This window comes from Balaenoptera ricei, chromosome 3, assembly GCF_028023285.1.
Source record: "Balaenoptera ricei isolate mBalRic1 chromosome 3, mBalRic1.hap2, whole genome shotgun sequence".
Lineage (NCBI taxonomy): Eukaryota > Metazoa > Chordata > Mammalia > Artiodactyla > Balaenopteridae > Balaenoptera > Balaenoptera ricei.
The window spans coordinates 116,276,690-116,293,290 of NC_082641.1; the positions used below are offsets into that span (position 1 = coordinate 116,276,690).

Sequence of the window (16,601 nt, forward strand, 5' to 3'; positions counted from 1 at the left end):
TCCCGGTGGGCAGAAGAAAGGAGTAAGGAGAGAGCCTGGTAGAGCTGGACACCACCAGAAGATATGGCTAAAGTCCTAAGGAGGGGCAGCCTGAGTCAGAAGTGAAGGGAATGACTCTGGCGGTCCAGTGGTTAGGACTCTGAGCTTTCACTGCCAAGGGCCCAGTTCAATCCCTGGTCGGGGAACTAAGATCCCAAAAGCCAAGCGGCATGGCCAAAAACAACAACAACAAAACAAAACAAAACAAAAAAAGAAGTGAAGGGAATGAGAACTAGGCTAGTCAGCTTCTACTGTGGCCTAATCTGGAGTCGACTGGAGGTGTTGGGTGGGGTCAGGGTTGCCATGCTGTGTACCGAACCTCCTTCCTGATGCTGTCCTTTCCTCACCCCTTGCAGGCTGCAGGTCAGCTGGGTGTGGTAGAGGGGAAGAGAGCCCCCAGGGAAGTCCAGCTACCAGAGGCTCAGGAGCAGAATCAAGGTAAGTGTAAAGGAGAAAAGAGAGGGCACCCAGGGCTGTGGCCTCAGAGCAGGGTTTTTGTTCTGTGGAAAAAATAAAATGGAGTCAGCTCCACCCTTTTCACCACCTTAGCCTCAGTCAAGGCCTGTCCTCCTCCCCTGAGGTGTCCGCTAGAGGTCTAAAGGATTCATGACCACAAGGAGTTCAACGCCCCCATCCAACCTCTTGCCTGCCTTGTCTGGGTTTCCCCCAGCTGGTCCAGTAAAGGTAGGAGGGGTGTAACAGAGGAGGCCCTACCTGGCGTTCCATCGGGGAAAAGGTAGAGGCTGTCCAGTCCTGGGAGAAGAGTTGGCTGTGAAAATGCATCTTAGCTGCAATGGCCTCCACTGAGGAGAGGAGAGAAGGAAGACTGAAAGCAGGCAGATGCTGGAGATCTCTCAGGCTCCCAAAGAAGGAAAGGGTATGTCTCAGGGACCCTGGGATATACAAGGGTGGGTGGGTGGCAGCTGGGAATGGGATATTATCTCATTCTGCTTGCTATTCCTTGAGCTGAAGAGTGTCCCTAGGGCCCAGGCAAGTGAAGAGGCAGCTTGGCTGGGGATGGGGGTGGGTCACTCAGAGAATGGGAGAAGGCAGAAAGGCCCAGGCTGGGGAGATGTAAGCCTGTGCTGAGGAGGGGGCTGCTCTGTCTGCAGGAGATGGATGGAACCAGTGGTCCACAGAGCTGACCCTTTCCCTCTCCCTGGGTCAAGCTGAGCCAGCCATGGGGGCTGGGAGCAGGTGGAGAGCACTCACTGAGGCAGGGGTTTCGGGAGAAGGACTCTTCCAGCCGCTCACACTCCTCCTGCAGATTGCCACTGCCTCGGCAGGTGCAGCTTAAGGCAACACTGGCATTGACATTGCTGACAAAGTTGGGAGTCATGGCAGTCCCTATGGGGTGAAAAGAGGATTGTCAGTGCCTAAGCCAACCCTACCTTCAGCTCCCATCCTCTCCCACCTGTCTCAGGACCACTCCATGGGGGTTCAGTCTCCAGAGCATTTTCACCCCCCCAGGCTGGCCAACCTGTAGGTTTCCTAAACATGCCCCTCAGTCTCACCAATCAGCCCCATGTATGCTCGCAGACATTTGGACTGCTCTGTTGCACAGGTCCCTAGGATGTCCATGGGATGGCAGTGGGTCTGAAAATCCGCCAGGCGCGATCTGGAAGAAGGGAAATTTTAAGAGTCCCTGTTGATGGTCTGGCCTGCAGCCTTCACCTTGCCACAGTGTCACCTTGCTGCCCCTTTAGTTGAGATGTCCATCTTCATGCCAAATCTGCCTCTGCCTTTTTCAGAGCCTGGCCCTTGGCTTCCTCCTCAGTGAAGCCTGCTCCTGTCACAATTAAATGCACCATCACCCCAGCCTCCACAGCATATCACTTTGAATTTGGGCTCCACAATCCCTAATTATGAGATCTCAGGCAGTTTCTTTAGCCTCAATTTCCTTGACAGTAAATAGAGATGAAAATAACACTACCTTGTGGATTTCTGTGAGGATGAAGTAAGAGAATACATGTATAGCATTTAACACAGTGCCTGGTATACAGTGAGTGTTCAGTAAATGTTAGATATTATTATTTTTAACACTCATACTACAATAGGTAAAGCTGGTTATCTTCAGGGGATGGAATTATGAGTATATTTTTGTGTGTATATTTGTGCACTTTTCCTTACATTTTGCCTTGTGTTAGATTGGTGGTTTACTTATCTGTCATCCCCACTTAGTTGCAAACTCCTTGAAGGAAGGGAGAGTATCTTAGTCATCTAGCCCAGCACTTGTTATGTAACAGTAATAGTAATATTGGGTTGGCCAAAAAGTTCATTCGGGTTTTTTACATAAAAACCCAAACGAACTTTTTGGCCAACCCATAGCTCCCAGCATAATAACAGGCAGCATAACAGAGCCTTTAGGAGCACAGGCTCTAGGCCAGACTTCCTATGAAGGAAATCCAAACCTCATTAACAAACCTGACTTACTACCTAGGTGAATTTGAGCAAGTTATTTAACCTTTCTCTGCTGTGGTTTCTTCATCTGTAAACTGAGGATGATAAAAAAATAGTAATAGGGCTTCCCCGGTGTCACAGTGGTTAAGAATCTGCCTGCCAATGCAGGTGACACGGGTTCGAGCCCTGGTCTGGGAAGATCCCACATGCCGCGGAGCAACTAAGCCCGTGTGCCACAACTACTGAGCCTGCGCTCTAGAGCCCGCAAGCCACAGCTATTGAAGCCCACGTGCCACAACTACTGAAGCCTGTGCTTCGAGCCCATGCTCCGCAACAAGAGAAGCCAGCACAATGAGAAGCCCGCACAATGCAACAAAGAGTAGCCCCCGCTCGCCGCAACTAGAGAAAGTTCACGTGCAGCAACAAAGACCCAATGCAGCCAAAAATAAATAAATAAATTTTTAAAAAAAAGTAATAATAGCAACTATCTTATAGGGTTCTTGTGAAGCTTAGATAAATTAATAGATGTTAAGTACTTAAAATAGTACTTAGCCCATAGTAAGTAAGTACTCAGTAAGTGTTAGTATTATGATTTTTGAGAGCTCCATGTAATATCTTACAGAAGAGGAAGTGGGACTCAGAGAGGTAAAGTAACTTGCCCAAGGTTACAGAGAAGTAAGTGGTAGAACCAGGTTGCAAAACAAGGTTGGTGTCTGATTTTGTTTACCTGGAGAGAAAAAAGACTGTTAAGAAATGCTCCCCAAATTATGGTAGATTACCTCCAGGTGATGGGTTTTGAGTGATATTTTAACACTGTTTTATATTTCCTAAAGTTTTTACACTCTTTCTATATAATTTTATTTTATTATATTTTATTTTTTTTAGAAAAGAGTTTCAGAAAGTATCCAGGGTAACTACATGGTAAGGTCAGTTCACGGTGCCTTGCGGCAGGGAGGGTGGTTCAGACCCAGCCCTGCCCAGGAAGGAGGCGCGGAAGGAGTGGTGTCCACCCCATCCACCCGCACCCAGCACCCGGCACCTGCACAGCGGGTCGGACACGCATATGTGCCACAGCTCCAGGCAGTTGGGGGCCTCCGATGGCAGTGAGCAGCTGGGGGCGATGGTGTTGCGCCGGCGCTGCCCGCAACCCTGGTCGGTGGGCGCGCACGGACACAGCAGCAGGCCCTGAGCGTGGGGCTCCGACGCCTTCTCGAAGAAGGAGCGCAGCTGCCTTTGGCAAGTGTGGCGCTGGCAGCGGGACCCGGAGCACGCCTCCCCGTATGCCTTGCGCAGCCGGTCACACTTGTCATTAAGAGTGCACAGCATGGCGAACTTGAGGCAGAGGTCCGAGTCTGGGGGGAGAGGGTCACCAAGTCAGCGGTCCTCTCTGCAGACCTGCAGCCCAGCCTCCCCAGGAATCCTGGCAACCCTCTGATTTCACAAGGACGGTAGTGGGAAGGCACACCTATCAGGGAGGACTGCCCCGAATAAGGCCTTTCCCTCTACCCACAAACAGTATCTGGTATTCGTGAGCCTCTCCCATCCTGCTCCTCTGCTTGCCTAGGTTTAAAAAAAAAAAAAAAGCCATATACATCTAACCAAACCCTTTCCTCAATCCTATGCAATGAGTGAGATCCCATGGTGGAAACTGTAACCAAGAGGCCCTACAACATTCTAAAGTACTTTCTGGGGAATTCCCTGGCAGTTCAGTGGTTAGGGCTCCCCACTTTCACTTCTGAAGCGTTCCATCCCTGGTGGGGGAACTAGGATCCTGCAATCCTCCTGGTGCAGAAAAGTACTTTCTGGATTGTCCACAGCAGATGCAACCAAATTCTATTTAGGATTTTGGTTCTGCAACTGTCTATTCTGCCCATCTTTCATTGATTGATGCATGCATAAAACCCCCCATACTCTGAGCCTTGGGAAATTATGGTGATATTTCTATTAACAGAATATTCCAGCAGTCAGAACAATGGAGTAACTGGAATAGGTTATTCCCAGATTCCCTGTAACCTAGAGTTTGTAATACATAAATCTCTATGCTTTTCTCTCAAAATTCTAATACAGTACTGACTGTACAATAAAGCTCACATCTTTCTCAAAAAGAGAGTGCATGTGTGTGTTCCTTTCCAATTAATACAACAGCCTCACTTTCCTGAAAGACATGCATCATAGTCCTTGCCAGACAGATGGCTCCCCACCCTGAGTCACCCCTGAGGAGTCACACTCTCTCTCACCATTTTCCCTGCCCAACACCTCGCCCATCCCATTAGAATGGTTGAGAACAAGCAATTTCCTAGTCTTCAGGGACAAAAAGCTACTTTCCTGGCTGCCTCGAATTAGGGTAAATACTCCATTTCAGCACTTTTTTTTCTGGGACTGCTGCCACTCCCACCAAACCCTTTGTAGAGATCCACCTTTTGCAACCAGGGAGCTCTAATGGGCTCTCTTGGAATACCTCCCTAATAACTATTGCTCTGTGTTGACTTGTGAGACTAGATCATGCGGCATAGCTCAGACTCTCACCCTGAGAGTGCTTCTTTAGCTACCTGGCAGGCTAGAACTCTCCCCCTTCATTCTCCCAGCTTGTGTTCCCCACCAGCCACCCTTCCCTCAGGGTCCAGGCCCTCCCATATCCCAGCCCCAGCTTGCCTTCCACACCTGGTTTGAGCATGTTCAGTTTGCTGAGATTCATTTTCCAGGGTTTTCTGGTCACTGTGTCTTCATAGGGAGAGACATCCAGCTCATAGTCACCTAGAGACAAGATGGGGAGCACCAGAATCCTGAGGATGGGGCTGGGGGTGGGAGCAGGAAGGATTGAGGCTGCTGAAGAAAAAGAAAAGGCACAGTCTCTACCTAAATAGCTGCACGCTGGGCAGAGGAGAGAAAAAGAACAGGGCCATAAAGGTATAGGCTAGGCTTGACAAACAAACTGAGTTTAACGATAAGAATAATAAAGCTACTGTTTGTTGAGCACACTGTGCACTGGGCACTATGGTGCAAGTGGAAAAAAAAAATATATATATATACATACAATTTCACTTAGTCTTCATAGAAGTCTTTGGGTAGGTAAAGGGAAACTGAGGATAAGAGAGGTTAATGCACTTGCTCAAGTTCACATAAGCTAGTAAATGGAGCCGGGATTTGAAACCTGGATTACCTGACTTCACAGTCTCTGCTCCTAACTACTACAAATATTGCCTGTAGGCACATAAGCAGGCCAGGGGACTCTGTCTTGTTTTCTCTTGCTGTTGGAGAAGGGGCAGTGGTGGACTCTGTTCCAGGCCTGACCACTTGGCTATGGAGATGCATTGCATGCTGAGGTGATGCAGATGAGACTAGGTCTGGAACTGAACCTGACTGAGAAGAGCAGAGAAGGGAGAGAAATGATCTGAAAGGAAACACATCTCTTTCAAACACCCCATCGGGCTGTGGGCTCCTTAAGACCTTATAAAATCACTAGGTCTTATAAAATCACTGCATACACAACATTGTTAACCAACTATACTTCAATTAAAAAAACAAGATCACTGCATAGCTCATACGCATGGTAGGTGCTCAATAAATGTTGAAGACAGAGGTGAGCTTGCAGGGATGTCACCCAATAGGCCTTTGTGAATATGTCTTTAGGAGGGAAGGGATATAGATGATATCAAGCAAACAGGAAAGGATGGTTTGGATGCTTGTAAAGACCTGGGAGCTCCCAAGGGAAAAGAGGGGGAGACAAGAGGATTCAGGGAGAAGTCTCAGTGGAAGTTCTAAAAGAGAAGTGATTAGGATGAGGAGTGGAAATCAGGGAACAAGGAGAGTTTGTTTCCAATTGCTTGCTGTGGGAGGATTATACAACCTCACCTGTTGCCTTGTGACTTTTAGGTCCCCATGAGAGGACTGTACTTTCCCACGCTACTGTAAGGCTTGGCCATGTGACTTGCTTTGGCCTGCGGATTGTGAGCTAAAGAGGCAAAATCACCTCTAAGTTTCAAGAACTATCATGTGATCCTGCTTGGCTCTTTTCCATCTACCATCCTGGATCCTCAAATGAAGAAGACAGGTGGAGCAAAGACAAAACCAACTCATGGGACTTCCCTGGTGGCGCAGTGGTTAAGAATCCGCCTGCCAATGCAGGGGACACGGGTTCGATCCCTGGTCCAGGAAGATCCCACATGCCGTGGAGCAACTAAGCCCGTGCGCCACAACTACTGAGCCTGCGTTCTAGAGCCCGCGCTCTAGAGCCCGCGAGCCACAACTACTGAAGCCCGCATGCCTAGAGCCCGTGCTGCGCAACAAGAGAAGCCAGCGCAATGAGAAGCCCGCGCACCGCAACGAAGACCCAACACAGCCAAAAATAAATAAATAAATAAATAAAAAACAAAATTGTCCTCCAAAGCCAACTCATGGAAGCCCACAGCAGATATGTAACATGAACAAAAGATATATTTTTGTTGGTGAAAGCCAGAGATTTGGGGTTGGTTGCATAATGTAGCAAATTCTTATTAAAAACATAATTGGTCATATAATGGAATCTAAAAATATAAAATGGTTCTGATGCACCTAGGGGCAGGACAGGAATAAAGACGCAGACATAGAGAGTGGACTTGAGGACACGGGGAGGAGGAAGGGTAATCTGTGATGCAGTGAGAGAGTAGCATTGACATATATACACTACCAAATGTAAAATAGCTAGCTAGTGGGAAGCAGCTGCATAGCACAGGGAGATCAGCTCAGTGCTTTGTGACCACCTAGAGGGTTGGGACAGGGAGGGTGGGAGGGAGACACAAGAGGGAGGGGATATGGGGATATATGTATACATATAGCTGATTCACTTTGTTATACAGCAGAAACTAACATAACATTGTAAAGCAATTATACTCCAATAAAGATGTTAAAAAATGTAATTGGTATCTAGGAATGGAGTGCTGAAGTAACAAAAAAAGATCTAAAATAAATGGTATTGGCTTTGGGACTAGGTAGTGGGTGGTGAATAAGCTGTTACCGGGGGCTGGGAAGATGGCAGCCCTCATTATGCAGTGGCAAAGCATTTGGTAAAATCGTTGCCTGCAATAACTTGGAAGGAAGATGATGTACTGAGTGAGCTTGTGCTTTAAGGGGAAGAAGCTGAGAAGCTGAAGATTACTAATATGTCTTGATTGCTGATAGCCACACTTGGCATGGTACTAGGAGAAAGATATAAGCTCAGAGAACTGACCAGTTTACACACAGAGAGGAAACAGACAAGAAAGAATACAGAAATTCTAGGACCTGCAAAATTAAGAAATGCAACTCCTTCTCATATTCAAATGGTAAAAGGTAAAATTGAAAAATTCATTGAGTAATAAGGTCGATTACAACTCAGCCTTGGGGCAAAGACCAATTCAAGTTTGTGGCTATCATGCCCTTTGTGGAGATCTCTCTGTTAAGACAGTATCCAATAAATCCTGCCTGTTGGACAAATGTTCTCAGGGAAAAAAGACTAAGATAGTGGCTCTCCCACAGAAGCTTGATAAGGGCAAGGTACCTCTAATTAGGTCTCAAAAGAGATGTATGTCTTGAAAGGGATTATAGGAAAGGCTACTGGCACATGAGGTGACAGAAATCAGACATAAAATGCAATTATGTTTTGAGAGAGTTGTACTGCTAAGAGCCACCAGCCTGGATTAAAAGAGACTCTATTTGAGACTTAAGATGCTCCAACATTCCTCAGGTAGGAAGCAAGTGGAGAATGCTACTCAGTCCCTAAGGAGGTCACAGTCTCCAATGCCCTTTCCAGATGTAGCCCAAGAAAATAATGGAAAACGAAGGACATCCCAGGGGGCTGGGAAACTCCTGGGCTTTTTGCTCCCCAATGAGCAAAAGCAGGGCCTTATTAAAGAGCAATCCCTACTCCCAGAGAAGACGGCCCCTGCAACAATTGTGTGGCAGGACTTCAGAACTGCTGTGAATCAACGTCTGCTGTGTGCTTCCCATTACTCCTCTTTCTGAGAGAGTTTGTTGTGTTTCTCCTGTCCCCATTCCATTACTATATATTGAGTATAGATGGGAAGCAGATGACTTTTTTTTTTTTTAATTTATCTATTTATCTGTATTTTTGGCTGTGTTGGGTCTTCATTGCTGTGCACAGGCTTTCTCTAGTTGCAGAGAGCGGGGCTACCCTTCATTGAGGTGCACGGGCTTCTCATTGTCGTGGCTTCTCTTGTTGCAGAGCATGGACTCTAGGCATGCGGGCTTCAGTAGTTGTGGCACGCGGGCTCTAGAGTGTAGGCTCAGTAGTTGTGGTGCAGGGGCTTAGTTGCTCTGCGGCATGTGGGATCTTCCCGGACCAGGGCTCGAACCCCTGTCCCCTGCATTGGCAGGTGGATTCTTAACCATTGCGCCACCAGGGAAGCCCAGCAGATGACTTTTTAGTGCATAGGTTTCTAGATTAAGAGAAACCACATCCAGACCTGATATAGAAATTATCACAAGATCCTAGACTTGGAGCCTGATGTCCTGCTTAGATGGAATTCTTAGGCACCTTCCTTGGAAAGTGAGTAGGTATATTTTGCTTGTGAAAGGGAGGGAAATGAATGACCAACTGGTGGACTATGGTAGATTGCATTATTGTTTACAATTATTTTTGTCCTCCCTGTAAGACTATACATCCTCATTTATTGCCATGTGATTTTCAGTGTCCCCTGTGGGAAGAGTATACTTCCCCTTCCCACTGATGTCAGGTTTGACCACGTGATTTGCTTTGTCAATGGAATGTGAGCAGAAGTATTTTATGTAACATCTGAGCAGAAGCTTTTAAAGGCATCAAATGGTTCTGCCATTGCTCATTTCCCTCTGCCATGAGAAGGGAACATCCCAGGTAGAGGCTGTACTGGATCCCAGAATGAAGAGGACACATAACACAGCCAAGACAGAACATGAGCAAGAACTTAACCTTTGTTTTACAAGACCCTGTTGTGTTGCTGCAGCATAGTCTAGTAAAAGCTGACTGATACAGAAAGGGATCTCGAGAGTCAGAGGAAGCTCCTCTCTTTGGCTCTTCCAGTGCCTTCCGTCTTTTACCATCTCGTCTGGTTAATGAATATCCTCTCTGTTAAAGGCTGGACCAGGACACTGCCTCCCAGTCTCTCTGAACCTATGGATTATGTTGTATTTGCAGTCTGTTTATGAGTTAAGACCATTTCCCTCCATTTCCTCTCCATATCCGTCTGTTCCAGGAGCTCCCCATGTTGGGCCTTAGCCTGGTTCAGAGACCTTCCAAGAGGCAGCTACATGTTTCCAGATTAAAAAAAAGGGGGAAGTAGTGAGAAGGGAGGGCAGTACTGTGGGGCCCAAAAGCATACTGCCAATTCCTCCTTCCATTTTTTACTGACGTCAAATGCAGAGCTTCATTATCATCCCTGTCAGAATCTACCATGTGGCCCATATCCAGCAGGATTAAAAAACAACTCCCAAGAGCCATCTTCCCTAGCTTAGCCCACTCTAGGATAGGGGCCTCACCAAGGCTACGGGCAGGGTGAACGGTCCAGTAGATGTCCAGGCAGGTAGCTTGGTTCTTCATGCGCCGATCGCATGTGCAGCTCATCAGAGAGCTATTCCTGAGCTGCTGTGCTGCCTCCATGCAGTCCTCAGGGACCAAAGGCTCCTCTGCAGGTGATGAGGTGCTTATACTAGAGGCACAGGAATTCAAGTAGTGGTAGGTAGCATTGCAAGTGGGATCGGCCTGGCACTTCCTCCTGGCCTGGATACAGCTGTTCATGAGCCGGCCTTCTGTGGGGAGGTGGTCCCCTATGGAGGGAGAGAGACCAAATGAGGCTCACATAAGGTCAGAGTAGCTGTCTGGGAGAACCTAGTCATAAGGTAGGGTGGGGGGATTCTGGATGAAATCTTTAGCAGGAAAGTCTTGGGGTGGCACAAAGGCCTTTAGCGGGGAGAAAGAAGTCCAGTAGGAGTAGAGGGTCTGCAGCTGTCACAATCTGGACAGAAGAGATCAGGCTCAAGAAGAGGTGGGGGTTTGATGAAGACAAGCTGCTCAGCCTCGTGGGAGGGGGAGGGGGACATTATTTGAAGCTGAGCCTGATGGCCCAGCCAGGCACTGGGAAGAGGGCCCTGAGCAGAGCTATGCCATGGACAGGGCTAGCATCATAACCAGAGAGTTGAGAATGTGCATGGGAGTGCTAAATGACAGTTAGCAACAACTCTGAGTCTTCCATTAAAAGTCACTTAAGGGGAATTCTCTGGCGGTCCAGTGGTTAGGACTCGGCACTTTCACTGCCGGGGCCCAGGTTTGATCCGTGGTCAGGGAATGAAGATCCTACAAGCCGCGCAGCGCGGCAAAAAAAAAAAAAAGTCACTTAAAAATACCTTACAGTGGGAACTGGTTGGGGTTGGGGTGGGGGGCTTTTATAGATTCTGTCACTCACTCAGGAATATCAAGGTTGGTTATAGTTCAGCTCTGGAGAAAGGCCCTGCACCCTAGGACTTAGGGTCCCTATCAAGTGGTAATAGCACACCATCATCCTCCAGTTTTTCAAGGCAGAACATCTAGGAGTCATTCTGAATTCTTCTCTTTCCTTCACATTCTATGTTCAATCCATTAAGTCCTGTCAACTCCACTACATATCTGGAATCTGTCCACTTCTCTCCACATCTATCACCACCTCCTTAGCTCAAGCCACCATCAACCCTTGTCTGAACTAGTTGAGAGTCCTTATTGGTCTCAGTGATTCCACCTTCCAAATTCATTCTACCATACCATTCAGCCATCTTTTTTTGCTTTCCAGCTTTATGGAGATATAATTGACATATGACATTGTTTAAGCTTTAGGTATACAACATGGTGATTTATGTATATATTGTAAAATGTTACCACAATACGATTAGATGTGTTAACAATAAGATGTGTTAAAATTAATACATCCTTCACTTCACATAATTACCTTTCTTTTTGTTGTTGCATTCATCTTTTTTAAGAACTTTTTTAGGTTGGAAAACATTTTTATTGGGGTAAAATTCATGCCTGGTGATCATTCTGAAATGTATAGAAATAGCAAATCACTATGTTGTACACCAGGAACATAGTACTGTAGGTCAATTATACTTCAAAAACAAACTCATAGGAAAATAAATCAGATTTGCAGTTACCAGAGGCAGAGGGTGGGGAGGGAGAACTGGATGAAGGCAGTCAAAAGGTACAAACTTTACTTTAAAAAGAAAAAGAGAAAGAAAAAAATTCATGCAACATAAAATTAATTATCTTAAAGGGTACAGTTAAATGGCATTTAGTACATTCACCATGCTATACAACCATCACTTCTAATTCCGATTCATTTTCATCACCCTAATAGGAAGCCCATACCCATTAAACAGTCACTTTCCATTCTCCCTTTCCCCTAGTATCTGGCAACCACTAGTCTGCTTTCTGTCTCTACACATTTACCTATTCTAGTATTTCATGTAAATAGAACCATAAAATATATACTCTTTTGTATGTAGCTTCTTTCACCTAACATGCTGTTTTCAAGGCTCATCCACATTGTGGCATATATCAATATTTCATTCTTTCTTATGAATAATATTTAATTGTATGGATATACCATATTTTGTTTACCTAAACATTAGTTGATGTACATTTGGGTTGTTTCCACCTTTTGGTTATAGTGAACAGTGTTAAGTGAAGAATCATGTACAAGTATTTGCTTGAATACCTGTATTCATTTCTCTTGGGTGTATACGCAGGAGTGGAATTACTGGGTCATACGTAATTCTATGTTTAACTTTTTGATGAACCACCAAATTGTTTTCCACAGTGGCTGCCCCATTTTACATTCCTACTAGCAATGCATGAGGGTGGTTCCAATTGCTCTACATACTTGCCAACTCGTGTTTTCTGTTTTTTGCTCTGTTTTTATAGCCATCCTTGTGGGTGTGAGGTAGTATCTCACTCTGGTTTTCACTTGCATTTCTCTAATAACTAATGATATTGAGCATATTTTCATGTGTTTGTTAGCCATTTGTATATCATGTTTGGTAATAAATTAAAGTATAACATATAGAAAAATACATAAATCAAAAGTATATAGTTTAATTTCAAATTATATACACCTGTGTAACCAGATCCCCAGGTAAAGAACCAGAACATTACCAGCACCCCAGAAGCCATCTGCCAGTCACCATCTTCCCAACGAAGCAAATATAATACAATATCCTGATTTCTAACATTAGCAATTTGTTTTGCCTGTTTTTCAATCATACAACGTGTGTTTTTGGTGTTTTGGCTTCTTTTGCTCAATATTACGTTTCTGAAATTCACCCACACTGATAAGTATAGTTGTAAATAGCTTATTTTCACTGCTGTATAGCAATCCATTGTGTGAATATAACATAATTCTAATACTGACCAGCATTATATGGGATCATCTCTTAAAAACTGCAAATCAGATGATCTCATTTCTCTGCTTAAATCCCTCCAACAGCTTCCATTGAACTTAGGTTAAGATCTAGTTTATGTGCCTTGGTTTACAAAGCCTTGTAAAGACCTGGTCCCTGCCTACCTCTCTAATCTTACCTCCTAGCTCTCTCTTCCTCTCCCACTTCCCTCCATCTGCACTGGCCTTCTTTCTGTTTTGAATGCTCTTCCACCTGATCTTCACATGGCTGGGCCCTTCCGGTCATTCAGTGTCATCTCACAAAGGCCATCCCCAACCAACCAATGTAAAATAGCCCCCCAGCTACTCTAACACACTGTTGTTCCAATTCTCTGCATAGCACTTATCACCACTTGATATTTTTTTACTTCATTTTTTATTATCTCCCCGGCTAGACTTCCATGTCTATCTTGTCACTACTCTGTTGCCAGTGCCTAGAACAGGGCTTGTTCTTTGTAAGCTCCTACTAGTATTTAAAAAATGACCACATAACAGAGACATTTTGTGAGCCACCCTGATAACTTCTCTGGGCCCCTTCTCTTTACTTATAATCAAAGAGTCCCAAAATTAGGAGGGGCCTCTGAGTTTAGGTAGTCCAACCTTCTCTTCCAATCACATAATAATCAATTAGATTACTTATTAAAATGCAGATTTCTGAGCCCTAGCACGAACTACCAAATCAGAACCTCTGGTGATAAAGCCTGGGAATCTGAATTTTAGTAAGTTTACTGGAGAGAATGATGTAACCTAAAGTTTGAGAATTGGTGCCATATCCAATGTGTAAAAAAAGACAGGATCAGTAGTACTGATTTTTCCTTTTGCTTCAGGTTCCAATATGCCTCAGCATGGCATTATTACTCTTTTAATTTAAAAATTTGGTATTTTGTTCATAATCGATTTTTGGTATTAATTTTGATTTTTAAAAGGGGGTTGGATTAAACCAGAGTTTCTCAATGCACGGGATGGGGAAGAGAGAGGATGGGCCCCTTTTGGGGGTGTATCAGAATTTCCAAAGGGAACGTGTGGTTCAAAAAAGCATATTTACAGACCTACTAGAGAATGGACTTGAGGATACGGGGAGGGAGATGGGTAAGCTGGGACAAAGTGAGAGAGTGGCATGGACATATATACACTACCAAATGTAAAATAGATAGCTAGTGGGAAGCAGCCGCATAGCACAGGGAGATCAGCTTGGTGCTTTGTGACCACCTAGAGGGGTGGGATAGGGAGGGTGGGAGGGAGGGAGACACAAGAGGAAAGAGATATGGGGACATCTGTATATGTATAACTGATGCACTTTGTTATAAAACAGAAACTAACACACCATTGTAAAGCAATTATACTCCAATGAAGATGTTAAAAAAAATCACATAAAAAAAAGCATATTTGACAATTTCATATGTGGAAGATGAACAAAAAAACTTTTTTTAATGCAACTAGTTTTTTTATTAAATTTTTTATTTTATATTGGAGTATAGTTGATTAACAATGTGTTAGTTTCAGGTGCACAGCAAAGTGATTCAGTTATACATATACATGTATCTATTCTTTTTCAAATTCTTTTCCTATTTAGGCTGTTAAATAATATTGAGCAGAGTTCCCTGTGCTATACAGTAGGTCCTTGTTGGTTATCCATTTTAAATATAGCAGTGTGCACATGTCAATCCCAAACTCCCTAACTATTCCTCCCTCCAACCCTTCCCACCTGCTAACCATAAGTTCGTTCTCTAAGTCTATGAGTCTGTTTCTGTTCTGTAAGTTCATTTGTATCATTAAAAAAATTCTGAAATTTCAAAATTTATTTAAGGAAGACAGAGTTTTATCTTTATCAAAAAGGGACATGGATTTAAACAGTTTGAGAAATGCTGAATGTTTAAGATGTTACTTCTGGTAGGTACCCAGAAAGTGCTTGCTGAAAGAAGCGTAGCAGGTCCAAGTCTCATTGCTTTAACTGGACTAAACATTGAGTCGTAACAATTTTCAAAAGTAAACCTCTCTCATTTCTAAGCTGATAGTTCACCAAGTCTGAGTAGTAGTAGATTTAAGGGCATTGCAGCTCAACAAAAGAAGGTGGGGGTCATGTTAAGTTTCATCATTAACAGGTGGTAACTTGTTCCACTAAATTGGTCATGAGGAAGGTATTTAAAGTTTACCCCTGATCCTGACATACAGCCATACTGTTAGGGTTAGTGAAATTTCCTGGGCAGTCCAATCAGATCGGTGATGTCTTGCTGCTCTGATTTACTAATGAAGTCAGTCTGGACAGACCAATACTTTCCTTCCTTCCTTCCATATCTGTCTCTCAGCCAAGATTGCACTTCTGCAGTCCTACTTTGTGGACTGAGGTCATGTGTAGGATATGTGGTCTCTGACTCACGATTCCCTCCAGGCAGGCTCTGGACAGGAGCCCCACAATGAGATTCCATGCACCCATCCCACTCCCAAAGGCCACATGCATGCTCCTTGGGGGAATGGCATAGCTCTAAAACCCGGCCTTGAACTATGTATTCCACAAAACACCTATTGTGGATTTATAACACGGCAAGGCACTGTGCTGGGCAGCTTGCACGGAAAGGCCATCTTGCCCACTAGTGAGTTTTCTGCTCCAATTAAAATAATAATAAAGTATATCCTGAAGAGGGGGTTTGTTGATGGTGAGCAATATTCTCACCAATATTCACACAACCAAATAATGATGTTGGCAAGTTCTGGGAAGCAGTTTTCAACCTTAGTTTGTGACGTCAGTTGTGTTTGTTTGTTTTTTCCGTGAAAGTGCAGAGTGCTAACCACTGGACGGCCAGGGAGTTCCCAATGACAAGTCAGTCCTAACAAAAACTTCTCCAGCTTCACCTGTACCTATTATCCACTTCCGCAGTCCTTATATGGGGTGGAAGAGGTGAAGCCCACGTGGAGCAAAAGGCAGTCCTGCTTCTGACTCTCCCCGCCTCCTAGAGATGCTGTAGTGGTAGTGGCCTGGCTGCTGGCTGTTCTGTGACTGTATAGACGCACCTCAAAAGGGGGAAGAGTGGGAACCAGGAGCGAAGAGATGCTTAGGTGCCCTGGTCATGGCTGGCACTCAATCTACAAGTTCAGTCACTGGACTAGGCGTGGAACCCAGCCCCTTCCTGACACCCTGGGCTTCCTCCTCCAGTTCCCCCGGCTCGGACAGACGGACGCCCCTTACCAGGGAGCAGTGCGGGGCCTGAGACCTCCCTGGGCACTGGTGCCGGGACCCCACCTACACGGTCACCACCACCACTCACCACCACCCCAGCCCCCGCCCCCGCCCCCGCCCCCTCCCGCCCCAGCCGGAGTGGGCTCCGCGGACGCACAGACGACACTCACCCGCTCGGAGCAGCAGCGGCAGCAGCAGCAGCAGGAGCGCAGGCAGCAGCGGTCGTGGGCTCGGGGGGCGTGCCATTGGCGGGGTGCGCACGCCGACTGTCGGCGTCCCAGGGCGCTCTGCCTGCACCAGACGCGGCGTTCCCTCTCCCCTTGCGCTGGAGCTCTGCGAGCGGGTCTCCTCCGCCGGCGCCTCCCACCACCGCCTCCCGCCCCGCCCCGCCCCGCCTCGCGCGCGCGGCGCCAACACGCTCCCACCCAGGGTCCCGGGCGCCGCCCTCCAACTTCGAAGTGGACGGACGCACCACGCCGACTCTCCTACTGGACCGGCAAGGCGGGGGTGAGGGCGAGCGAGGGCACGCGCCCCGGAGCGGCCGGTCTTTGGCTCTGAAGAGTGCTCCACCC

General features: G+C 46.0%; 1 protein-coding gene across 1 annotated transcript; it reads right to left on the minus strand.

The window, feature by feature from the left end:
* Window positions 1-449: 449 nt before the first annotated feature.
* GFRA3 (GDNF family receptor alpha 3) lies at window positions 450-16,315 on the minus strand. The gene is made up of 8 exons (XM_059919500.1): window positions 16,200-16,315; window positions 9,928-10,215; window positions 5,101-5,193; window positions 3,479-3,791; window positions 1,554-1,657; window positions 1,252-1,386; window positions 754-842; window positions 450-539 (listed from the first exon to the last, which is right to left on the minus strand). Exons 1-8 carry the CDS (start codon window positions 16,273-16,275, stop codon window positions 450-452), a joined length of 1,188 nt encoding a protein of 395 aa, XP_059775483.1. The 5' UTR covers window positions 16,276-16,315.
* Window positions 16,316-16,601: the final 286 nt, after the last annotated feature.

Excerpts from the sequence above, each read along its gene's own strand:
- GFRA3 (XM_059919500.1), bottom strand. The coding sequence starts at position 16,275 with ATGGCACGCCCCCCGAGCCCACGACCGCTGCTGCCTGCGCTCCTGCTG. Across the intron at positions 3,792-5,100 it reads ACTGAACATGCTCAAACCAG|ACTCGGACCTCTGCCTCAAG; the intron begins GTGTGGAAGGCA and ends CTCTCCCCCCAG. Across the intron at positions 540-753 it reads TTTCCCCGATGGAACGCCAG|AACAAAAACCCTGCTCTGAG; the intron begins GTAGGGCCTCCT and ends TTTTTTCCACAG.